Source organism: Eurosta solidaginis, chromosome 2 (genome assembly GCF_040869045.1).
Source record: "Eurosta solidaginis isolate ZX-2024a chromosome 2, ASM4086904v1, whole genome shotgun sequence".
Classification (NCBI taxonomy): Eukaryota; Metazoa; Arthropoda; class Insecta; order Diptera; family Tephritidae; genus Eurosta; species Eurosta solidaginis.
The window spans coordinates 56,754,388-56,781,795 of NC_090320.1; the positions used below are offsets into that span (position 1 = coordinate 56,754,388).

General features: G+C 36.5%; 1 protein-coding gene across 13 annotated transcripts in view; it reads right to left on the minus strand.

Annotated features, from left to right (window-relative positions):
* The window catches only part of Pten (phosphatase and tensin-like protein), a 141,604-nt gene that overhangs the window by 21,548 nt on the left and 92,648 nt on the right, over positions 1-27,408 (minus strand). For all 13 annotated transcript variants that reach the window (XR_010949477.1, XM_067765412.1, XM_067765408.1 and 10 more), the window contains 4 exons: positions 25,723-25,910; positions 25,544-25,639; positions 25,250-25,406; positions 25,083-25,192 (listed from right to left, as the gene is read on the minus strand). Coding sequence is in view for 12 of the 13 variants with exons in the window: in XM_067765412.1 (XP_067621513.1) it covers positions 25,083-25,192; positions 25,250-25,406; positions 25,544-25,639; positions 25,723-25,910 (551 nt within the window). In the remaining variant the exon portion in view is untranslated. The remainder of the gene's footprint in view (positions 1-25,082; positions 25,193-25,249; positions 25,407-25,543; positions 25,640-25,722; positions 25,911-27,408) is intronic.

The following is a 27,408-nucleotide window of genomic DNA, read 5'->3' on the forward strand; positions in this document are numbered from 1 at the left end:
ACGCCGCGCAAATTGTGAATCTTAAAAATGTTTTGTACACCTCCGAAAACAAATGGCCAAAGCTGTACTCTTTGCAATCATGGCGATACTGACGAGATGGTCCAATGCGACGTATGTGATGCCTGGAATCACTACAACTGCGCCGGAGTGACTTCTGAAGTCGAAACCCATCCTTGGAAGTGCATTAAATGCAGGGAGAGTGAGGAAGTAAGGTCAGCCCGAAGTGTAAGGACAACAAAAACGGCTGTAGCGAACTCAAAATCAAGTTCGAATCGACGGAAAATAAATTTAGAGCTACAATGCTTGGAGTTAGAGCGCTCGGAACGTGAAAAACAGTATCACGAGAAGAGAATGCAATTGCTAACAGAAGTTGAAGTTTCAGAAGGAAAAGGCAGCTGCAGTGAACCCGCATCGAGAACAAAGGCATGGGTTGCGCAAGTTCAACCTCAGAAAGAAGCACCACAGCCACTCCAACCTTTTACCAATGTACAACTTGCAATACGCCAAAGCTTTGCAAAGGAGCTTCCAATCTTCACAGGAAACCCGGAAGAATGACCGCTTTTCTATAGCTCGTATCAAGAAAGCAATAAGTTATGTAATTTTAGTGATGCTGAAAATCTTTTACGACTCCAGAAATGTCTCAAAGGAAAAGCGTTGGAAGTGGTAAGCTCTCTTCTTTTAATCCCAAAAAATGTCGCTGAGGTAATATGAACTTTGAAAATGATGTTTGGTCGCTCGGAAATTATCATCTACGATTTGTTGAGTAAACTTCGGTCCGAAGTACCACCAAGAGCTGACAAACTAGACACGCTTGTATCTTACGCAGTTACTGTCCAAAACCTGTGTTCAACAATTGAAGCATCTGGATTAGAGTCCCACATGAAAAATCCCCTACTACTTCAGGAGATGGTTGATAAGCTGCCTCCTCAAATAAAAATGAATTGGGCATTGTACAGTTTAAACGAAGAAGCCGATATTTGTTCATTCTCAAAATGGCTACTAGACGTCTCGGAAGCTGTTGTTAAAGTTAGTCCAGGTATTTTTAAAGTTAGCGGAAGTCTGCATACCCACGAAAGGGAGAATTTGAAGCTAACCTGCAGTATTTGTAATGGGAACGCAACGCAATGACGCTTTCAGAGAGGTGGGACCAGGTGAAGCAGAAGAAGTTGTGTAGAATTTGTTTGCAGAAGCATGGAAATTTTCGCTGCTCTGAGATAAAATGCAGTATTAATGGCTGCGAAGCAAGGCACCACAAACTCCTGCATAATTTTGCACCCAAATCTATAGTTGTTACCGCTCATTCCAATCAGTTAAGTAGAAATAAAACATATTTTAAAATAGTTCCGGTTACACTATATAATATCAACCGAAAGGTTGATACTTTTGCCTTTCTAGACGATGGATCTAACGTTACTCTCCTGGAGAGAAATGTATGCGAAAAATTAGATCTTAAAGGGGAACCGAAAAATTTGTGCCTGAAATGGACATCGGATACTACACGCAATGAAGATGGTTCTAAATTAGTAAACCTGCAAATTTCACAGCGACATCCGAATGCCAAGAAGTATTATATTTTAAACGCCCACACTGTCAAAAACTTAGCACTTCCAGTAAAAAGTGTCACAAAGGAAGATTTGTCATGCTATTTCCATTTGACGGATATACTTTTGGAGTTTTACGAAAATGCCGTGCCACAAATTCTTATTGGGCTCAACAATGGATATTTATGCAACAGTTTGAAGACTAGGGAAGGATTTCCATATGAGCCGTTTGCATCTAAAACTCGACTTGGTTGGGTAATTCATGGAGGAAATGAAACCACAAACAACACCATGGGTTTCCATAAAACCGAAGAATGCGATTGTGAATCCGAGTTAAAAAGGTTACATGAAATTGTTTCCAGTTACCTTTCACTCGAAAATATAGCAAAACAGTCGATCTCAAGTCACCCGAAGATGAACGTGCAAATAAAATTTTACAATCAACGACAAGGAGAATAGGAAATCGTTTTGAGACAGGTTTTTTATGGCGAGATAATATACCTACAGTTCCAAACAGTTATCCTGCGGCTTTGAAACGCTTAACTTGTCTAGAGAGAAAGTCTGGTCCGGAGCATATACCTATTATAAATAAATCAGCAAATACTTTCTTTAGTTGAAAAGGGATATGCCCGAAAACTTTCTCCAGATGAAGTTTTTGAAAATAGTGGAATTATATGGTGTCTGCCTATTTTCACAGTAATTAATCCGAACAAACCTGGGAAAGTTCGACTTGTTTGGGATGCAGCTGCTAAAGTTCGTGGAACTTCTCTGAATTCCATGCTGCTTAAGGGTCCAGACTTGTTGACTCCGCTCTTATCTGTACTTTTCTGTTTTCGAACTTTTAAATTCGTCATAAGTGCTGACATAAAAGAAATGTTTCACCAGGTGCGTGTTCTAAAATCTGACCAAAATGCACAACGATTCATTTGGAGAAACAACGAGGTTCAAAGAAAGCCTGACGTATATGTAATGCAAGTTATGACGTTTGGCGCAGCCTGCTCTCCAACATCAGCACAATATGTTAAAAATAAAAACGCATTAGAGTTTCCGAGAGCCGCAGACTCGATCATGCACCATCATTATGTAGATGATTTATTAGACGGCGCGGATACTGAGGAAGATGCGATTCGGTTAGCAAAGCAAGTTAGATTTATCCATAAAGAAGGCGGTTATTCCAACTCTAGAGCTATATTAAAAAGTATTGGAGAGATAGAAGAAGAAACTCCTGTACCCATCAAGGATCCGTCATCTGAAATGGGAAACGAAAAAATCCTGGGTATGAGGTGGTCTACTGAGAGTGATGTATTCACTTATTGCTTAACATTGTATCGAGTGGATGAGTATATTCTCAATGGGCATAAAAAACCGACAAAGACAGATGTCTTACGTACTCTGGTGTCTTTATTCGATCCTCTAGGTTTCCTCTCACACTACGTTATTTATCTTAAGATTATATTACAAGAAGTCTGGAGAACAACTGAAGGTTGGTTAAATGAAATTAGCAAAGTTAGATGTGGCTGGTTAAAATCCGTGAAATTTTAACGGGGGAGAGGATGTTACAGACACTTGCTGTTACAGATACTTGCTGTTTAAACTGTAATTTTTATATTTCATAGCTTTGATTTTTAATTCATTGGGAAAATTTTCTTGTTTAAACGATAATTTTTTGAAGCGCTAAAATAATTTAAATAAAAATTGCTATCAAACATATAGTATTGATTTTTTTCCAACAATCTATTTATACTATTTCTAAATATTGTTTGTTTGGTGATAAAGTTGTTATTCGAAAGATGTTTACATGTTTATAATGTTATCATAATGCTTTGTTACTTACTTATGAGACAAACAAAGAATATGTTTCTTTGTTTGTCCTTTATTATCAGTTGAAGGGACAAAGGGTATGTTATTGCTTACAGATATTTTAAAACAAAGAGTGTGTTATTGTTTACAGATATTTTAATTCGTAAACAATAATTATGTGTCTGTGTGTGGTATGTATGTATTAGCGTTGCGCAAATTTTAAAGTGTCCCGCCGAGAAATGCTATGTCCCGGCATTTTCACAAAATCAAAATTAACAAATTATAATCTGCTACGAAACATGGCCATATTTGCGGCTTTGATTGTATTCAGGTTATTAGCATATTTCATGCAACTCTGGAAAGAATAAAAATTCATCCCTACTGTGGTTCTGAATATTGTCAATATTTGACATATCGCACACCTAAACATTCATTTTGCATGGGGAAGTGTTGTGTTTTAAAATAACGTTAGCAAAATGAATCCATAGAATATTGAATTCGCATTAAACACATTAGATGTATTAATTATTAGCCTGTTTGTTATAAATAAATGAGTTTAAAAAGTTTAATTCTATCTGAAAATTATTTCATTTTATTGGTAAATTTAATAGCCTTGTTTAATATAATTTGATAATTTTAATTGAGCTTTAGGCCAGATTATTGAATAAAACTTCCTTTTTAGTAGCATTCAAAATATATTTAATTGTTCGATATTTCGACTTCAACCTAAAGTCATCATCAAGAATCTACGAAAAGAAAACAATTAACATTTTTAAGCATACATTTCCGTAGCAAAGATACGACTTACACATATGGATATGTATGATCGACTAAACAGAAATTATGACAAGATAATTTTAGTAGGGACAAAAGAGCGAAAAATATAAATAAAGATAAAACAAAAAATTATTTCGCCGAAATAAGCAACCCATACAAATATGTAGGTGTTTCTTATTTTTCAAATGTCCCGGGAAATTTTTAAAATTCCCAGGAATTTGGTTCAAATTTGAGGTTTGTCCCGGGAACCCGAAATATAAATCTGGCAATCCTAGTATGTATATATGTATCTGTGTAGTGTATGTGTCAACGTCGTTAACTCTCCCCGGTGTTTAAAATGAAATGTCCCCATTTCAGATCTTCTGTAGTCGGAGGAGTTCGGCTTCATATGCTCTCTGGAATATTAAGCGTCTCTTTTCCTCTCGTTGGTTTCGTTGATATTCGCTTAATTTAATGTATAAGTAAATTGTTAAGGTAAACGTTATTATGAATAAAATAATATACAGTGTAAATTTTAATGGATGCTCTTCTATAGGTATAATATATTTATATAATTGTTGGATATTATTAAATTTATAATTCGAGTTTGATGCTAGTATTTTCAAGAAATCTACTTGTTCATTATTATGTGCGTGAATAACATTTTTAATTTCTTCTTGATGGTTCACATATGTTTTATTATCTATACTTGTAGAAATCTTAAACTGTACTAAATTGTGCCCGTTTACTTTTAAACCATTCCAAGTATGTTCATTAGTTATTACAATATTGCCGTGGTCTAAAATTTGTATTGGAATATTATTTTCTTGTATTATGTTACATTGAGCTTGTTGATTTGATAACAGTGGAATTGTGCAGTTATCCTTTAATTCTTGTTTACAAATACTAATGCCTAAGTAATTTTTACATTTTGATACATTAATAAATTCGTTATTACATTTTGAAACTTTTTGTTTTAATTCATATTTTCCGTATTTAAATGCTAAAGGAATCACCTGATACAATTGACATTTATTTGAAATTATGGGATATTTGTATATGGTTATTATTGCGGTTTTAAACATGCACACAGAATATTCTAGAATATTAATTACAGGAATATTATATATTTCGTTGTTGATTACTTCATTTATTTCTTTCAAATTTAACGTTCCTGAATAAAAATTTCCTACCTTAGCAAAATTTATTGTATTCGTAATACTTTCCAATTCTTTCAGGACTTCTGTCATAATTAGTTCCTCTGTAACATATTTAGGATCAAGAGTTTCAAGGATCTTTTCCAATTGTGAATTTATTTTACGTTGTTCATTATTATTTTCAATCAATTGGTTTAATCCTGTTTTAGTTTCTATTAAGTCATCGTGATCTGGTGTCCCTGTTACAAATTTAAGTACCGAGCCCAAAAAATTAAGAGCTCTCTTAGAACGATATTCTGGTGATACTAATTGTGTTTTTAAAGTTTCTATTCTGTTTATAAGTATTTACTCTTTTTGTGATTCCTGTATTTTATAGTGTGATGACATAATGTATGGGGCTAATATATTAGATAAGTTTGCTATGTCATACAGGTAAGCTGTGTTGTCAAACATATACACCGTGTCTGATCCTACAAGCACAATTTTTTCCCCTTTTAAGTCTTTTATTTTGTCGGAAGAACAAGATGAAAGAATAAGTAATAATATAAATCCATGTTATGGTAAACGCATTTTCAATGGAGCAGCAAGGAAGGCAGTCGGCATGATATTGTGGTGCACTGTGCTGTCCTGCGCCATAAACAGAAAAATTCCTATCATGTCTATTCAAAGCAACTTGTAAAAAAGCACAGAATTAATTCAAAACGCTCAAATGGAGTAAAACCAACATCCGGTAGCACCGGATCAAAAAAAAATTTTACGCAAAAAAATTAACCGAACCGGCAATGACCGGTTACTAACTTGCTGAAACAAAAAAAAACTAAAACGGCTAAAAATAAATATAAAAAGGCCGAATATACATAGGGGGCGCCGCGGGTGTGTTGCGACGCCCGGTGCATAACCCACCCTCAAACCCATGGCCACTGACGCATCAGATTTTTCGGTGGCCCCTTACCGGATTACCTAAGTGCCTTCTAAATAAATCTAGACATCAGCATTCCCATTTTACAAACTTTTTATTTATAGTTCATTTCAAAAAACAAAAAAAAAAACCCAAATGATACAATTTTTGTTTGTTTTGTTTAATTAATATAACCCTACAGCTCATGGAAGCAATTCTTATATTTCTACATACTAATTTTTTTGTAAAAGGGAAAAGTTAAAGCAAAATTCTAAGCTTTTAATAAGAAACAGCTTTTGTTTTCGCAGATTTAGCGATAAAGATACTATGCTTTCAAACAATTGCAATTGTTATCAAACTTCTACAGTATTCTTGAGAATGTTCAATGCATTTTACCTGCATCTGGACAAACAAATTATTTGTAGGTTTTCAAAGCGTTTAGTTATTTCATTTAATTCTTTTATACGCCTTGTGTATATCACCTAAGGTCGTTATATAATAACAAGTAAGGAAGGCTAAGTTCGGGTGTAACCGAACATTACATACTCAGCGAGCTTTTGAGACAAAATAAGGGAAAATTACCATTTAGCAAAATGAACCTAGGGTAACCCTGGAATCTGTTTGTATGGCATGGGTTTCAAATGGAAGGTATTAAAGAGTATTTAAAAGGGAGTGGGCCTTAGTGGTATAGGTGGACGCCTTTTCGAGATATCGCCATAAAGATGGACCTGGGGTGACTCTAGAATGTGTTTGTACGATATGGGTATCAATGAAAGGTGTTAATGAGTATTTTAAAAGGGAGTGGGCCTTAGTTCTATAGGTGGACGCCTCTTCGAGATATCGCCATAAAGGTGGACCAGGGGTGAATAGAATGCGTTTGTACGATATGAGTATCAAATGAAAGGTGTTAATGATTATTTAAAATGTAGTGGGCCTTAGTTCTATAGGTGGACGCCTTTTTGAGATATCGCCATAAGGGTGGACCAGGGTGACTCTAGAATGTTTGTACGATATGGGTATCAAATTAAAGGTATTAATGAGGGTTTTAAAAGGGAGTGGCCCTTAGTTGTATATTTGAATGCCAAATGTGGACCAGGGTGACTCAGAACATCATCTGTCGGGTACCGCTAATTTATGTTTATATGTAATACCACGAACAGTATTCCTGCCAAGATTCCAAGTGCTTTCGATTTCGCCCTGCAGAACTTTTTCATTTTCTTCTACTTAATATGGTAAGTGTCAATCCCATTTTTTCTAAAGTTTTATTTGCGTCAATAAACCAATCCAATTACCATGTTTCTTCATATTTGGTATAGAATTATGGCATTTTTTCATTTTTTGTAATTTCGATATCGAGAAAGTGGGCGTGGTCATAGTCGGATTTCGGCCATTTTTTATACCAAGATAAAGTGAGTTCAGGTAAGTACGTGAACTAAGTTTAGTAAAGACATATCGAATTTTTCTCAAGATAACGTGTTAACGGCCGAGCGGAAGGACAGACGGTTGACTGAGTATAAAAACTGTGCGTGGCTTAAACCGATTTCGCCCATTTTCACGGAAAACAGTTATCGTCATAGAATCTATGCCCCTACCAAAATTCACAAGGATTGGTAAATTTGTGTTCGACTTATGGCATTAAAAGTATTGTAGACGAATTAAATGAAAAAGGGTGGAGCCACGACCATTTTGAAATTTTCTTTTATTTTTGTATTTTGTTGCACCATATCATTACTGGAGTTGAATGTTGACATAATTTACTTATATACTGTAAAGATATTAAATTTGTTGTTAAAATTTGAATTAAAAAAAAAATTTTTTTTAAAGTGGGCGTGTTCGTCAGATTTTGCTAATTTTTATTTAGCATACATATAGTAATAGGAGTAACGTGCCTGCCAAATTTCATCATGATATCTTCAACGACTGCGAAATTACAGCTTGCAAAACTTTTAAATTACCTTCTTTTAAAAGTGGGCGGTGCCACGCTCATTGTCCAAAATTTTACTAATTTTCAATTTTGCGTCATAAGGTGAACGCACCTACCAAGTTTCATCGCTTTAGCCGTCTTTGGTAATGAATTATCGCACTTTTTCGGGTTTTCGAAATTTTCGATATCGAAAAAGTGGGCGTGGTTGTAGTTCGATTTCGTTCATTTTAAATAGCGATCTGAGATGAGCGCCCAGGAACCTACATACCAAATTTCATCAAGATACCTCAAAATTTACTCAAGTTATCGTGTTTACGGACGGACGGACGGACGGACATGGCTAAATCAATTTCTTGTTTCGCCCAGATCATTTTGATATATAGAAGTCTATATCTATCTCGATTAGTTTATGCCGTTACGGATTACCGTTATGCGAACAAAGTTAATATACTCTGTGAGCTCTGCTCAGCTGAGTATAAAAACTATATTAAAAGCGTGTATGCAGTTCAGAATGGGCCTCATACCATCGTAAAGGTACAGACTGAACTTTTCTAAATTATCTAAAATATGTAGTATGTTTACTTGTATATCTATGTATGTATAAATGTATTAATTTTCGATAAAGGCAACTGCAAATGGTTGGACACCTTTAATTAATATGTATATATAACATACAGATTGGCATGTATAGTCTCTAATATACACATATATTCAAACCATTTATCATGATTATGCATTTTGTATCAAATCCTTAATTTTATTCATTTGATGTTAAATTTAATAATCCGAAATTTTCAAATAGGGTTTGCCGTAAATATTAACGTTTCGATAATCATGAACTGAGGGTGCAAAAAGTTCAATGCTTATTGGCCGTCAATGGCAATAGTTCAAGCCTTTCAAGAGTGCCTTTCCTTACAATCTAAGTATATGTGGAGTACCCTAATAGTCAGCATAACAGCTCTGCATATTCTTTACAAACATTTTTACATACTCGCTTTGTATTGCAAATTTAACTCTCTTTTCTTAAACTTGTTTACATAGTCACCTTTTCAATTAACTTTTTCCAGTACATAGCAATAGCATATAGACCTAGCGGTAACCAAATTTTTTTATACTGTAACCTTCGTGAAATATGAAAAGTACTTTTCTCAGGCCACTTAATTTTTGTCCTCTAAAAACGTCGGACGTTTTACAAAAGTATTTTGTTAAAATAAAGCATAATTTTTGTTTAACCTAAAAGGTAAACCGTGCAAGTGTTTTTATTACGGCAAAAAAGGTAAAGTCAACCGTTCCAACTTCGAAAGCATCAAGGATGGTAAGGATTTAGTTCGATTGAATCCTACAAGTGGTGACCCCGCAAAAAGTGTCGTTGCAACGATTTCGAACACATACTAGTAAGCGAATCTAGCATAAAGCACAAGGATGCCAAACGATAGCGGAATTTCTTCGGCACCAACGGCTAACACGCCACCACAGAACTCCAACAATTCCATCCACACAACACCGCTAGTCGAAAGACAAGCTGCTGCAGTTTACGCCCGGCTACCAATCCCTGCCATTTCCAGTAATAATATTGAAGCTTGGTTCACGTCAATGGACGTTTGGTTCACTGCGTCGGGAATCACCTCCGACAAACAGAAGGCGGCACCGTGTTCGCCGCACTCGATCCCACGGTAATTGGTCAACTATCCGAGGTGATCGCAGCTATGCCACTACAGGATAGATTTGAGTACGTCAAGACTAAAATAATAGAGCATTTCGCCGATAGCGAACAAAGGCGCCTGAACCGACTTCTATGCGAACTTCCACTCGGTGATAAAAAAACCTTCCGAACTATATTTCGAAATGAAACGCGTCGCCGGAAATACATTATGAGAAGCCGCCTTAAAAGGCCTGTGGACTAAACGTCTCCCAGAATTTGCGCAACCCGTCGTTGCTGCATCCGCGGGTACTGCTGCGGAATTTACAAAGATTGCGGACTCGATCATGGACGCAGTTACACCGCACCACGTTCATCGAGTGGAATCAGGAGTTGCGAGTGAAATAAATCAGCTCTGCTCAACCGTAAAAGACCTCGGCAAGCATCTCGATAGATTCTCTATACGCTCACGTTCACGCACTCGGCAGAGATCAGCAAGTAAATTTCGACATCGAAGCACAAATCGACCAGAAACAGGCAATCCGGATTCATCAGCTAGTACCCAGTGCTGGTACCACAAAAAGTACGGCACAAACACTCGTAAGTGCCGCAGCCCGTGCCGCTATAGACATCGCACAGCTGCAGTGACGACAAATAAGGGCGAACAATGACTAGATAATCACGCTGCCGCCTTCAAGTGAAATATTATCTTCAAAAACGACATTTCTTATCGATACGGGGGCCGACGTATCGATCCTTCCGCTGACATCGCAACCGTATGACGGTGCTGCTATCAAAGTCTTAGGTAAGATGAAACTAAAACTTGACCTAGGTCTCCGGCGCGATTTTGTCTGGTCATTTATAATCGCAGATGTCATTGAACCTATCATAGGCGCGGATTTTATAAAATTTTACGATCTCCTCATAGACATGCGTCGAAGTAAACTGATCGACAATACCACGACCTTAGCTACGAATTAATCGCCAACAGTAAAATACAATGTGTTAGAATTAAAGACATTTTCGATCGAGGGGGTTTTCAATAAAATTTTAAACGAATTTCCAAGCATCACGAAATTGGCGCTAGATGGCAAAATCTAAATCAACGGTTTTTCATCGAATTCAAACGACGGGACATCCAGTGTTCTGTAGCCGTCTTCCGCCCGAAAAATTAGAAGCCGCAAAATCCGAGTTCGAATTTTTGCTCAAGGCGGGAGTGTGCCGCTCATCAAACAGTAGTTGGTCCAGCCCACTCCATATGGTTAGGAAAGGTGATGGGTCCTGGAGACCATGCTGAGACTATAGGGCTCTAAATGCTCAAACGCTCCTTTGCCAATCTTTTTTTCGAAAAATCGTTGTTTTCAAAGATCGATCTCAAAAAGGCATTCCACCAGGTGCCAATCCACGCTGCCGACGTGCAGAAGACCGCAATAACAACGCCCTTCGGTTTGTATGAGTTTCAATTTATGACATTCGGGCTGTGTAACGCGACACAAACATTTCAGCGTCCAATCGATGAGGTCCTGCGCGGTTTGGATTTTGTCTTTCCATATATCGACGATATATGTGTGGCGTCAGAGTCGATAGAACAGCATCAGCACATTTAAGATTACTTTTCCAGCGACTACAGGAAAATAATTTGACCATAAATATTTCCAAATGCGTTTTCGGGAAACCGGAAATAAAGTTTCTAGGTCACTTAGTTAATTCCACTGGAATCAAACCGCTACCAGAAAAAGTTGCATCGCTGGTAGACTTTCCCAAACCGACTATCGCCAAGAATCTGAAACGCTTTATAGCAATGATCAATTTTTATAAATTACAGCAACTCGTTCGAGGAAATAAGAAAAAACGATATGACGGCCCTCGTTTGGAATGCTGAAGCCGAGGATGCGTTTACACGTTGTAAAGAAGAACTCGCAAACGCGACGCTATTGTTTCACCCATCAGGAAACGCGGAATTGTCACTGCATACCGACGCCTCTGATTTCGCTGTAGGAGCTGCTTTACACCAAATAATTGACTGCAAGTTCCAACCCCTAGCATTTTATTCCAAAAAGCTAACACCAGCACAGCGCAAGTACAGTACGTACGATCGGGAACTAACCGCAATGTATCAAGCTGTGTCACACTTTCGCTACATGATAGAGGGACGACGCTGTCATATATTTACGGATCATCGCCCTCTTGTCTTCGCATTCAGACAAAAACTTGACTACATAGGGCAGTTTACGACAGATATAAGACATATATCGGGGGAAGCTAACATCACGGCAGATCTATTATCTCGAATTCAGTCACTGGGCGAAGTAACCGATTATAACGCCATAGCACAGGCACAGCAAACCGACCCCGAGTTGCAAACGTTTTTGGCATCAGGTAGAAACGCTAAATTTTCTTTATCATTAAAACCGTTTATTCCTACAGGAACGAACGTTCAATTAATCTGCGATACGTCTACGCCAAATATTCGTCCATACATTCCAAAGGAATTTCGAAACCAGATATTGTCTAAAATGCACAGCCTGGCACATCCTGGAGTGCGCGCCACTACGAAGCTGGTTACAGCTCGATTCGTTTGGAAAGGCATAAAAAAGGGCGGTACAGATTTCGTCAAAAGATGTGAAGCATGCCAGCGATCAAAGACCCATCGTCACACGAAATCCCCACTGGTTAGATATGCTACACCTCAAGGTAGATTTACGCACATCAATATCGATGTAGTCAGACCATTTCCCTTATGCGAAGGACAGCGTTACTGCCTCACTATTATCGATCGTTTTACACGATGGCCGGAAGCGGTCCCCATTCCTGATATGACCGCCGAGACCGTCGTCAAGGCGTTAATAAGCGTTTGGATATCGAGATTTGGGGTCCCCGAGCGCATAACGTCGGATCGTGGGCGACAATTTGAATCCGCAATATTTCAGGAGCTTATTTCAGGAGCTTATTTCATCATTGGGAGCAACTCATTTGCGTACTACGTCGTATCACCCCCAATCCAACGGCATAGTCGAACGCTGGCACCGTTGCCTGAAATCAGCAATCCTTTGCCAAGGCTCCAGCAAATGGACGCACTATCTGCCTACGATTTTGCTTGGACTTAGAGTGGTATTCAAACCGGATATCGGCGCATCCCCAGCGGAACTGGTCTACGGTACGACGTTAAAATTTCCTGGAGAATTTTTCCACCCAACTAGGCCAACAGATGTAATCAGTGACACGGTAGCAGAATTTCGTAAGTTAATGGAAAAGCTTCGTGCTAGTGACACTGCCCACCATTCGCCTCCTACTACGTTTGTGTCACAAAAGTTACAAACCGCAACACACGTTTTTATAAGAAACGATTCCGTGCGACCCGCACTAACTAATTCGTACGACGGACCGTTCGCAGTAACGCATAAAACTCCGAAATATTTTACAGTGCTCATTCGAGGGCAACCACGCAACATAAGCATCGATAGACTAAAACCCGCATTTTTAGCAAGCTCCGATTATCAATCTCCGTCAACACTCAGAGGGCCACAACTAACCCCGGAAATAAAGGTATCAAAGACGCCTACGCATAGCTCTATCCGAAACCCTCAGCCAGATAAAAACGAAAACAAAGCGTGGCGAAATTCACACAAAGTGGTCGACAAGTGAAATTCCCCAGTCGGTACATGTAACTTTCGTCTAGGAGGGAAGTAATGTGGAGTACCCTAATAGTCAGCATAACAGCTCTGCATATTCTTTACAAACATTTTTACATACTCGCTTTGTATTGCAAATTTAACTCTCTTTTCTTAAACTTGTTTACATAGTCACCTTTTCAATTAACTTTTTCCAGTACATAGCAATAGCATATAGACCTAGCGGTAACCAAATTCTTTTATACTGTAACCTTCGTGAAATATGAACAGTACTTTTATCAGGCCACTTAATTTTTGTCCTCTAAATACGTCGGGCGTTTTACAAAAGTATTTTGTTAAAATAAAGCATAATTTTTGTTTAACCTAAAAGGTAAACCGTGCAAGTGTTTTTATTACGACAAAAAAGGTAAAGTCAACCGTTCCAACTTCGAAAGCATCAATTTGGTAAGGATTTAGTTCGATTGAGTCCTACATATATTTAAACGAATACGCCCTAGGCGTTATATACGTACATAGTATATAAGGAATAAATGTATTGCAAAAAAATTAAAGGAAGTTCATATAATTTTATGTATTTTCCTTCCTACGATTTTGCATATACATACATTTATGTATATTTTAAATGGTGTTATTTCAAGAATCTAACATGAGTTCAATAAATTGAATAGAAAAAATGTTTGAATTGTTTACAGCGGTGAGCACGAAAATAGCATCGAAAATTAATAACAAATGTTTTTATGTTATTATCTCCATTCACTTATTTTCGTTAAAAGTTCGAAAGTGTTCAAAAAGCTTCATTAAAAGTTAAAAAAAAAACTTTCAAAACCATTTCGAAACCATTACCGAAAAAACTAATGTTGAAAAATAATATTTACGAAAATCTCGCAGTTTTACTTAAAAAGTCATGAAGTTTTGATTTTTGCGAAATTAGCTTATCGATATATTTAAAAATTCGCACTGATCTTTTACAGCCAAGCTTTAAGAACATTGAAGTCTTGACAAATCGCTAGATTTCGAAACATTCCCAAAAACCGTTGTTGGAAAGAAAAAAAAACTCTTGTTCGAAAATTGTTTACGAAAATCTCGCAGTTTTACTTGGAAAAGTCACAAAGTTTCTGAGTTTTGCCAATTTAACTTATCGAAGGATTTCAAAACGAGCATTGATTCCCCCTTTTTTTTCTAACAAAACTTCAAAACATCCAACAAAATTCGACGGTAAAAAAAAGGTGTCTGGAAACCAAAGTAAATCTTCGCAACTATCTTAAAACCATCCTCGGAAGTGAGGAAAAAAATCGATCCCTTTTGAAATAGTTTCACCGGGCTTTATAAAAATCTCTAAGTTTTACTTAGAAGTTTTTTTAACTAATTAGATCTAAATGTATACACATCGGTATTATTTATCGAAGGCTTATGCCTTGAGAAAAACAAAATTCAAATTTTTATCTATCCTAGTAAGTGGGATAATGCAAAAAAAAAATTGCATCTAAATACTAAAATCAACTGCAACTGAGCTCCAGTGGAGCTAGGCTGTAGTGCACTGAATGAATCCACGCGCGCCAATGTGCATCAAATTTATATGTATGTACTATCTTTACATATATGCAAATAAATTCGAAAAAGGAAAAAAAACCCCGCCTTAAATACAAAAATTCAAACAAAAAAACAATTTTATTTAAATGCTTAGGTACACTTATACATCCTAGTGGTCTACTCCTAACTTCCTTTTTCGGTTTATTTTAATTTAAAAAATATAGATATATTTTTAGTTATGTCAAATGTCTGCTGTGTATGCTAATAACTACTTGGCGGCGACTCACCCGGTGGCTGGTACTTACATAGCCGACAAGTGGCCGTACCGTGGGCCCCTGTCAGCGTGATGTTGTTGTTGCTGGTTAAGTTGTCGCTGTTGGTGGTTGTGGCGCGCGGTGTTGGTACTGTTGGTGGTTGTGGCGCTCGGTCTAGCCGTGTTGGTGGTGGCTGGTGGTGGTGGTTGTGGCGCTCGGGCTTGCCGTATTGGTGGTTATTGCGCTCGGTCTAGCCGTGTTGGTGGTTGTTGCACGATAGTGGTGATTGCGCTGATAGTGGTGATAGCGCGCTCGGTCTAGCCGTGTTGGCGTTGGCTGGTGGTGGTTATGGCGTGCGGTTTTGGCTCCGCGGCGGCAGCGTACCGTATAAGCAACCTATCACAGGTCGTTTTCTCTTTACAATTTAAGGTTAATCTTCAGAGCAGTTGCATCATCGGGCTGCCTACTCAATCGCTATTATCATTGCTAATATGCGTTTTACAGAATACCGACGTTATTGTATGAATTCGGATTGCCGATGGATGCCAACGGCGCAATGTATGTTTTACTACGTACCGACCGTTTTCTGGGTTTACCTTTTGATGATATCAACATAAAATTGTATACACTTTCCGGAGCAATATATATAATTTATATTCTTAACAGTATGAGCGTGCAAACGATCAGCTTGTTTTATGTGCTCCAGAGGCAATAAGCATTCCCAAAATTTGTAGTTTGTGATTAACAAATGATATTACAGTACGTGCTTATGTCTGTATATATAAATTTTGTATATCAATGCAGCTATGACGCCAGTATGTACGAAGGTTTGTGTAAAATAAGTGTTTGGATGTACAACACTCCAGCTGTGGAGTCTGGAGTGAATTATCTCGGCTGTGGCAGGTTTAGTACGGCCCAATAGCACGATGTTTTATTTTCACGTTATTGCCCTTTTCCCAACGATCTTGCACCCCCTTTTACTGGTGGTATAATTTTTTTACCATTAAAAGATTAGCTTCAGCTACACTTGTAGGTATTTTGTTGTAGACAAACTCCTTTCAATTCTGATTATATGTTATTTTTAGCCCCGTCATCGCACTATACGTTTCATTTTTCACTTAGTTAAGGCTAAACCACACGTTTCTCTCTCACTTTGATCTCGTTTATGCCGCGTGCATAATTTTTTTGGGTTTTGTAAAAATGCATCCACTTCTTGTTGTGGAAGCAAGCTAAAAGTCTCCTTTTATATCGGCAATATTAGGGAAAACCCAAGCACAAAATTCCAGCACTCGCTGGTTTTATCAGCCAATTTTCTCGACTGCCGCCACACTCGCACGTCTGTCCGACAACCACGCTTGCAATTTACTTAATAATCTTCGCAAGATGGCCACCGGGCCGTCATCGCATCCAAGAAAAAAAAATCCATTCCATTTTAGCGACTGCATAATTGGAAAGTCGAAGTTATATCGCTTCATCTACTGTGGTCGCCATTATTTTATGTGGTGACAATCTGGTTGGTTTATCTCTACAGCGTTAACACATATCGTGTTCAGACTTTCAGCATCTTCGTGCTGATGTTTGGCGAGAACAATGTAGCGAAGGCGTACAACTTGCAACTCTTGTATGTTGTGAGAAATTATGCGCTAAATTAGATAAAATTCGATCCCCACGTCAGTAAATAATTCCCAATGTGTTGGTTAAATTTCGCGTTTGCCATCTCCTTTTGACAATCTCTATGCTAGCACAATGACAGAAACCCAAGTCAGCTGATGAGATGAGCCACCTACACAATTGAGCCATGTGATATTGAAAAATCGTCAATGTAATTGGAATTTTTGGCGATGCCAATAGTATGAAAGAAAAAAAAATCGTTTTAACCACCCCAGCCAGACGTGAGTGAGGTGAATCCTGACCTTTTCACCTATCACTAGCCAACTAGTACGTTCAAAGGGTAAAGCTCCTAAGTGGACCATAACATCCAGTAGCTTTCATGTTGCTTGCTTCCTGATATTGTCTTTGTGAATAATTTTCCCTTTTACTGTCAGAATCTTGTCACCTCGATCTTCTTTGACTTGATGTTTGATGTATTTTGCCGAGGTTTTATTTCTTCGATCTGTCCTGCTGTAAATCGTATCGCCTTCTTTGTAGTTGATAATCTTTCGATTTTTATTATGGTACCTTAAAAACTGGTGCTGCTTCTGTTAAAGTGTTTTACGAATATCAGGATATTTTTCGCGATTAAAAAACACGTCCTCAGGTTTATGTCCTGTACTTGAGTGAATAGTTTTGTTGTATTGGCGAACTGCGTTGTATAATTCGTCAGCGGGATCTGTCTTATTCTCTGCAGCTAAAGTTTGACAGAGTTCGATAAGAGTGCTATGTACTCGTTCAACTTGAGCGTTTGATGTTGAATGGTGCACAGGCGTGACGGAGTGCGTTATTTGTAGTCGACTGTAAACTGATTTTGCCATATTTCCTTTGAATATGCTCTCGTTATCAGTCATAAGATAATGTGCGCTGGAGTAGACTTGTGTGAGAACTTCCTCAATATACTCGTGGCAATGTTATTTATTTTCTAGTTTCCGAATGCAACAGTATTTCGAGTATCTATCTATTGAACTGAGATACATATTGTTGTTCATATGAAATATGTCCATTTGTATGTATTCCCCTACTTTTGTTGGTATTGGTGTTTTTCCTATAGGTCTGTTCGGCTGACTTTCATATTTATGTACAAGGCATATTTCGCATGCATTTGTCTCCGTACTGCACATTTTTTTTAGGTTTGGCCAGTAGTAGTTAAAAAGTATCTCTTGAGCGTTGCTTTTGTAATTTCTATGAGATCTTTTGTGAGTTTGAATAATAATCTCTTTTTGTCTATCGATATTCGTAATATCAGTAAGGAGTGTTTGTGCTTGTACAAACGTACAATTTGGAAATGCACGAATAATATCTTTTCCAAAGTGAAATATTTCTTCATTTTCTACTCTTAAAGCGTTTGTAACGTTAAGTCTGACAACCTCTTTCAACTTAGTGTATAAAATTTGTGGATCACTGTAATATATCGTGTGTCTAAAATGGTCGGCAAATATTGTCTGAGATACGGTTTCTTTCTCTTCATTAGTTTTTATAATAATTTTTGGTTTTTGAATGAGTTGTATGGCTGTTTCACTTTTTTCATTATTTCTGTTGGTTGTAGCATTATGCGTCATGCCCACCTATGCAATACATTTGCGGCATTATGCATCATGAACTTCTATGCCAATGCATTTTTATGAACCGACCACACGCAGTCATAGCATAATCATATTACAATATTATGCGGCATAAATTACATTGACCCAACACAGCGGTAAGCCAACATCAATTGAATTCCGTCAGTTCACACCTTAACATTTTTGCTCAGTCACTCACCCCGGTCAATACACTTGCCGATCGTCAATGCTAGTTTGTCACCAAAATATTCACACACAACTAATTTACATTGTTTACTTTGTTAATGTGAATCACCCAAATGTTCATACACATACATTTTACATGGTTTACATAAATAGTAATCTGCTGACTTGCATACTATTATTACAAATGTACATATTTTTAGTTTGTTAGTATTAGAATAATTATGAATGTTAGAGAAATTATGTGTGTTAAGAAATTATGTATAAAAGAGAAAAGAATTTCTTTAATAAAATCAATTATTGTCAGACATTGAAGCTGAAACCTTTCGTCTCATTAATTTTAACTTTTCATGGGGAGCTTTGTGCGGAATGGGCTGAGCAATCCGTATTTATTTGTTGTCGAGAAAACGCATCTGCTACAACATTTTGATGACCAGGTTTGTAAACTAATTCTGCTCCGTATTCCTCTATTAAATTTTTCCATCTTTTTAGTTTGTTATTTGGATTTTTTTCCGATATAGAATAAATTAATGATTGGTAGTCTGTATAAATTGTCAAATCGGCTACTCCGTATAAGTAGTTTCGCAATTTTTGTAGTGCCCATACCATAGCTAAAAGTTCTTTTTCATTGGTACTATAACTTTGTTCGGTATCGCTAAGAATTCTGGAAATAAAAGCGATAGATTTTCTAGGGCAAGTACAGCTCCTATAGCGAAATTACTTGCGTCAGTCGTGAGTTCAAAAGGTTTTGAAAAATCTGGTTGATACAATTCTACCTGTGCTTGTAATTCTACTTTGATTTTTTCGATTGCAGCTTCGTCTAACTTTATTTCTATTTTTGCGCTTTTATTCTTTTTTACCATACCTTGTCCTCCTCTGAGATGTATTGTCAAGGGTTTTGTTATTTTTGCGAAGTTTTTAATAAATTTCCTATAGTAACTAGCTAGTCCTAAAAATGACCTCAATTCTTTTAAAGTTTTTGGTTCGGTGAACTTCTTTATTGTTTCGATTTTATTTGGGTCTACAGTCACTCTATTGTGTTTAATGATGTGTCCTAAGTATTCAACGGAATCTTTGAAAAAATGCGATTTTTCGTTCGAGATCTTCATGTTGGCATTATGGAGTGCATTGATTATAGTTTGGATATGTTCAATATGTTCTTCGGTTGGGAAAGAATATATTAGTACGTCGTCAATATAAACATATGCAAATTTTCTAACATATTCGCGCAAAATATCGTCAACGCATCGTTGAAATATTGCCGGTGCATTTTTTAAACCAAAAGGCATCCTAACAAATTCATATTTTGCACCATTTACTGAAAATGCTGTCTTTTCTCTATCTTTCTCTTTAATGAGGATTTGGTGGAATCCTGATTCTAAATCTATTATTGAAAATATTTTTGCTTTCCCTAGATTTTGTATAGTCATGTTTACATCGGGTATCGGGTACCTATCTGTAATTGTATGGGAATTTATTTTCTGGAAATCAACAACCATCCGTCTCTTGGGTCTGCCTTGGTCATCGGTGCCCTTTTTAGGAACAGTCCATATAGGAGAATTATACGGGCTTTTGCTTGGTTGAATAATTCCTTCTTTAAGTAATTTATTTATTTCACTTTTCACAAACTCACGGTCTGCCATAGGATAAGGGTATTGTTTAGTCCATATGGGGTCGTCCGACTGAGTTCTAATTGAAGCTTGAATTGTTGTTGTGAATGCTAAAGATTCACTTATATAATCATTTCTTTGCATAATTTCACAAATTTCCTTATTACATCTCTCATCATCTAAGGTGTAATTAATTTTTTGTTCCTCAACCTTCTTTTTATATTTCAGGCTATAATCAAACAAATTTACTTCTGCTTTTATTACACGTAATCCCTGTTCACCTAAAATCATATCGTAGTCATTTAGTTCATCAATTTCATAGAAATATAAGTGGTGTCCGAATAGTGTAATAACTTTTTTTGAGTTTATTACTGAGTTTCCATGCAATGTTTTTGTGTACGTTGGCTTAATTTGGACAGATTTCCCTATATCACAATTGAAACTAATATAATTATTTGTGGCTCCTGTATTTACTAAAACTGTTACTGGTTTGCCAGTCATTCCGCATTTTGTTACAATACATGGCAAACCTTTTACACGCCTAAATAAGTGCTTCCTGTTTCAAATTTGTCCTCAAAATTGTCTAGATTTTCTACTCTAATTTCTTCTTCGACTGTATTATTTATCCTCTGTAATTTTTGAGGATTTATATTTTGGTTTGATGACACTCTTTCTCTCTTAAATGGGTTATTATATTTACCATTCTGTGTAGTCCGAACGAATTCTCTTGAGTTGTTGACTTCCATGGGGACTGGTCTCTGCGGCAGCTGCTGGTGCTGGAATCGCTGATTATGCCCATATACCTGTATCCCTGGGTTATATCGATTTTGTCTGCCTTCGTATAGTGGTGTTGGACGATTTTCGGAATAATGATGACGTGCTGGATTTGATCACTGCGGCTGTACATCAAATTGTTGATTAACATTGTCGTGATATATTGTACATGCAATGGCGAAGGCTGTCTCCAAATCTTTTGGGTTATTGCTGTATAATGTCCCGCTAGTGTATGTGCTGTTTAGTCCTAGTATAAAGGTACGCACAGCTTCTTCGTTAGCATATTCTAACATTGCTGCATTGTTTTGGCTGGCAGACATCTTGATTTTAGACAAGGCTAAACTTAATGCCTTGCTGACCTCACTGTGGAATTCGGACAATGTACGTCTTCCTTGAACTATTCTCTTCATATCGTCTAGTAGGACATATAACGGACGCTGATCTGCATACGTATAGTCTAGTCGGTTGATTATGGAGTAGAAATTTAATTTGGTATTGTGCTTTGTTAGTATATCAGCTTCCGACACAATAATCTTCGTGCGTACTAGTCCCAATGCCGAGTAATAACGAGGGTGTTGCATAAACTGTTTAATGAACTCCATAAGTCAAGGCTTGGTTTCTCCAGGAGCGGTATTGCGTTTTATCGCCATCAAATTTTGTTAGCGCTTTAAATAACTCCAGGTCAATATCCTTAGGGTCTGTTAATGCCAAACGGACCTCTTTATGTTGTTACCGGAGTTAATTGTTGAAATGATTCTCTTCTGGTGGTTTCGATCTGTTGCACGTTTATTGTTAATGCAGTTATTTGGGCTTTCAGGGCTGCTATTTCGGCCTCCATCTCGGATTCTATATTCCGATGACTGTCGTAGATACGTTGTTTTTTACCTAGCCGTAAGGCTTTAAAGTCCTCCAGTTTTTTCTGGTATGGATAGGCTTCACTTTTATAATTTTTGTTTCAATTTTTCAGAAACCGTTTTAGTCTTCTTCAAGACCGTGGATTTTTTTATTTTCCTTTATTTCAAGGATTTAGTTTTTAGATGGCAAAACGTATTGTCATCCCGGTTGAGCCCCCAGTTAAGTGTCCCCGTGGAGAAATAAATATTTTCCTGAGCGGAGCTCCTTTTTGAATTCGTTTATTTCCCGAACTGATTTACATTTTTATGCTTACATCTATTTATACTATTTCTAAATATTGTTTGTTTGGTGATAAAGTTGTTATTTGAAAGATGTTTACATGTTAGGTATAATGTTATCATAATGCTTTTTTACTTACTTATGAGACAAACAAAGAATATGTTTCTTTGTTTGTCCTTTATTATCAGTTGAAGGGACAAAGGGTATGATATTGCTTACAGATATTTTAAAACAAAGAGTGTGTTACTGTTTACAGATATTTTAATTCGTAAACAATAATTATGTGTCTGTGTGTGGTATGTATGTATATATGTATGTATCTGTGTAGTGTATGTGTCAACGTCGTTAACTCACGCGAACTTTACGTGAAGATGGCGTGCCACCCGTTACATTTTTTACGGCAAATTCACGGCAATTTTCCCAATACGTAATTTTTTTTTCTACGTAAAAGTTGACTTGCCAACTTCAGAGAGGTTTTCTTCTGACCCCAGAACACCACTTACACAATGAAATGAGAGTACTCCCCATCAGGGAGAGAAATGAAATGCTGAACAAACAGTTTCTGTTGAATACCCAGAAACCTGGGTATGCCACCAAACATCTGATTGATGAGCCCTTACTCTTGAAATCGTCCTACTCTTCTCTGATAAGAATTTTAAAGTTGTTCATTCAAAATAACTACTAGATATATGTTAAACGTTATATGAAACACGTTCTCAATTAAAATAAGACCTATTCTCTTAACAAGAAAATTCTAGTTCAGATATTTCAATGTAAATTAAATTCCTCTTATGATGCTGTACTCAATTTCGAGCGTAGTTTCCTAATATTCTTCTCGAGTCGAAATTTCACAAGCTATCTAACTTGCTACCGAAAATGACATTAACATTAGAGACTGTGTCTGTTGAGATGGGAATCCCTGTCGAAATATAAAAGAACAGACATATGGCATGCCGCTGAAGAACCCTCAATAGCGCAGGTGATAAGCATCTTAGTTACAAGTTGTGCAGATGTCCCGTCGTTTCCCATTTTCACACCCAGTTTTAAGTAATGTTGTTGTTGACAAATTGTGAGTGGGCGAAGCACTTTTAACACAACAGTTTTAAGTAATTGCAGTTGGTATTGAAATAAGTATAATATTCAAAATCTTGCGCATATACATACATACGCTCAAATCAAATCATTCATTAGCAGATATCTAACAAGCACTCTTAAGGAATTAGAATTAATATCTTCTATAACTGTGTGTAAAAGGCAGATATATATTGCTTTATTATGTGAAATTAATTAATTTATACGTGCATGTGTGAATAGTATTACGTTAAAGGACATTATCTTAGGCGGGAGCTTTCTTCCAGTTGTAGTTTACTAAGTTAAAGTGAGCAGGAAAATGTCACATCTTCGACCAAAAAGGCAGCCCACTAAGCATTGTATGAAATAATTCATCATATTCAAGTCATTTTTTACGCTTCTTCTTAAGAGTATCATAAATGCGCTAACTTCGATTTAACAAAATAGTCTGTCGCCAGATCATTGAAGACTCAGTAGGAGGGTTTTCGTTATTAAGTAATCTTTGAAATGCTATGCGGAAAGGTTTAAATTGGCGCTTAAGAGCTGGGCACTAGTAACTACTAAAAACCTTTTCAAATAAATTTATCAAAAAAACAAGTAAGGAAGGCCAAGTTCGGGTGTAACCGAACATTACATACTCAGCTGAGAACTTTGGAGACATAAGGGAAAATAGCCAGAACATCATCTGTCGGGTACCGCTAATTTATTTATTTACGTAATACCACGAACAGTATTCGTGCCATAATTCCAAGGGCTTTTGATTTCGCCCTGCAGAGCTTTTTCATTTTCTTCTACTTAATATGGTACCCATTTTACAAAGTTTTTTCCAAAGTTATATTTTGCGTCAAAAACCCAATCCAATCACGATTTTTCATCCCCTTTTTCGTATGTGGTATAGAATTATGGCATTTTTTCATTTTTCGATATCGAAAAAGTGGGCGTGGTCATAGTCGGATTTCGCCCATTTTTAATACCAAGGTAAAGTGAGTTCAGATAAGTATGTTAATTAAGTTTAGTAAAGATATATCGATGTTTGCTCAAGTTATCGTGTTAACGGCCAAGAGGAAGGACAGACTGTCGACTGTGTTTAAAAACTGGGCGTGGCTTCAACCGATTTCGCTCGTTTTCACAGAAAACAGCTAGCGGCATAGAAGCTATGTCCTTACCAAATTTCACAAGGATTAGTAAATTTTTGTTCGAGTTATGGCATTAAAAGTATGCCAGACAAATTAAATGAAAAAAGGCGGAGCCACGCCCATTTTGAAATTTTTTTTTTATTTTTGCATTTTGTTGCACCATATCATTACTGGAGTTGAATGTTAACATAATTTACTTATATACTGTAAAGATAGTCAATTTTTTGTCAAAATTTTACTTTAAAATTTTGTTTTTTTTCAAACGTGGGCGTGTTCGCCATCCGATTTTGCAAATTTTTATTTAGCGCACATATAGTAATAGGAGTAACTTTCATACCAAATTTCATCATGATATCTTCAACGACTGCGAAATTACAGCTTGCAAAACTTTTAAATTACCTTCTTTTAAAAGTGAGCGGTGCCCCGCCCATTGCCCAAATTTTACTAATTTTTATTCTGCGTCATAAGGTCAATCCACCTACCAAGTTCCATCACTTTATCCGTCTTTGGTAATGAATTATCGCACCTTTTCGGTTTTTCGAAATTTTCGATATCGAAAAAGTGGACGATCTAAGATGAGTGCCCAGGAACCTACATACCAAATTTCATTAAGATACCTCAAAATTTACTCAAGTTATCGTGTTTACGGACAGACGGACGGACAGATATGTCTAAATGAAATTCTTTTTTCGCCCAGATAATTTTGATATATATAGTCTATATCTATCTCGATTAGTTTATGCCGTTACGGGGTACCGTTATGCAAACAAAGTTAATATACTCTGTGAGCCCTGCTCAGCTGAGTATAATTATTATAAATGCACACACCTTAAAGCCTTCGGCAAAACATTTGTGCTCTTTGTCCTTATGCGCATCATCAATTTCACATTTGTTTAATGTGTAGACAAGTTTTGCCTCGTCACCTTCTTCTTCAACAACTGAAAAATATAAATTTGGATGAAATTTTATTAAGCAATTATTTTATAATGACATACCGGCAGCATCACGCACAAAATATGTATTAAACCAGAAATGGAATAATTTCTTCTTATGTGTCAATTCCACTTTTATATCACCAGCCACACATAGCGCATGATTTTTAAGGTCCAGCGTATAACTCTTTCGAAAGTCAATTGGTAACCCAAGTAAGGTCTAGAAAAGATAAAAAAAAACATATTTTTAAAGTAAACACGAAAAATTTTAAATTTTTGTATTGATTCCGAACACATAGAGGACAAGTCTACTTTTTAATATTATTTTCAACAAATCTTTAGTGTAGTGCAACATACCACTGTAGATCCATGGTCTTCCAGCAGAGATATTGAGCAATGCACTGTACCATGACTATGCAACAAATTAGCCTCAGTAAAACGTATTTCACAAAACTGAAAAAGAATGAGTGTATAATGTCACATTAGCAGGGGTAAACCAGATTAAAAAAAAGGTTATTGAAAATAAATTCACTTACTTGAAGGATACGTTTCTCATATGGTATACCAGATCGTATTAGTTTTGCAAAATACTGAACATACCGCCTTTGCGATGGAATCGTTACACCTTTGCGATCCTTTGTGCGTTTTTCAGCATAACATTCTAAAGCATCTTCGGCTGTTTTTTGTTGTCCACTATAGAGCAGGTAACAGCAAATCATTGTACCTAAATAAGTGTTAATATATAAATATATAATTATTATTTGCGGAAATATGGCTTTTAAAAATTCATTAATAGAGTTGGGATTCTACGGGTATTTACCATTTTTATGGGAAAATACCCGGAATATTCCTTTTTTGCCTTTTTTGGGTATTTAAAAATCAATTGATCGAGGCTGCTTGGAATTACAATTCAGCATTAAATTTATATGTCATTTGAAATTAAAAGATGTTCGTTTTGATTTTAAACAAAGAACCCAGCAAACACTCGAAGTCAACAATTAGTCTGAAAGGAGTCCAAACTTTGGATCGTTTGTACTCGTTATGAACTCATTTAGGAGCCTGAAGCGAATGATATATGCTCATATTTTGCCTCTAACATAAGTCTTATACATGCCTCCTTCCGATATCATATGTGAGCCTTATTGGCGTCATATACTGCTAATTTTGATTATTTTTATGACACTACTTCAAGGCTTTTAGGAAGAATTTTTGACATATATCCGAAGCGAAAAACATAGGGGAGAAAATTGTTGTGATAAAAGTCCCAAGAGGATAAGATAGAAATGAAATAATAAGTATTATTTGAATTTATTATTTATTTAGAATAAATTGTCGCAGAAAAATTTCTGTGTTTTTATTTTAATATTTTTCGGTTGTTCATAATTTCATCAAATTTGGGTCATAAATGGCTCTAAGGTGATAGCATTTTTGAAGCTGATATTTTTCGGACCCATATTGAACTCCAAAACTGTAAGAGAATGTTTATAGGGTACACATATTTACGCAAACAAAGCTACCCCGCAAACATGCTCACGGCGCTCATAATTTAAGAATCCGAAACGAGTCCAAAATAAGTGTGCAAAGGACGAATCAGAAAATCGTCGAAACGCGTAGGAGGGTAAAAGAAAATTTAATTTTTGCCTTTTATTTACCGGCCTAAAAGCCCCTAACCTAGCATGCAAAAATTATCATTTATCAGCTATTTATGTTCGTCACAGCGAGTTTGGAACAAATTTTGAAACTTTGTTACGAGAATTTTTCATTTGAATACAAAATATTGTTATTATTGTTACCCTTGCAATTATTTTTTTGTATAAGCATCGACGTTTTTCCGCTCATGGACGCTTCTCGACATTTTTAATGTGATCGCATCCGACTCTAACTTAAAATGTTTACTGGGTAAACTTAAATTTTTGCAAAGGCATGCATTATTGGCTAAATATTTTTAAAAAACGCTGGATTACAGATTAAAACTAAATCAACCGAAAGCGTAATGGACGAATTGGGTACATTTTGGATTGAATTTGTGTGTTTCTTTCCCATATTTTACAAAAGATTATTTTTACCCTTCTTTTAGTTAAATATTTGGGTATTTACAAAGATTTTAAAAATTATAAGATGGTATAATGTAGACTTGTAAAACTTTGTGGAATTTGTAGGACGGCTGCGAGAGGAATTCACTAAACTTTTTGCTATGCTGTCCGCCTCAACATAGCTGATTT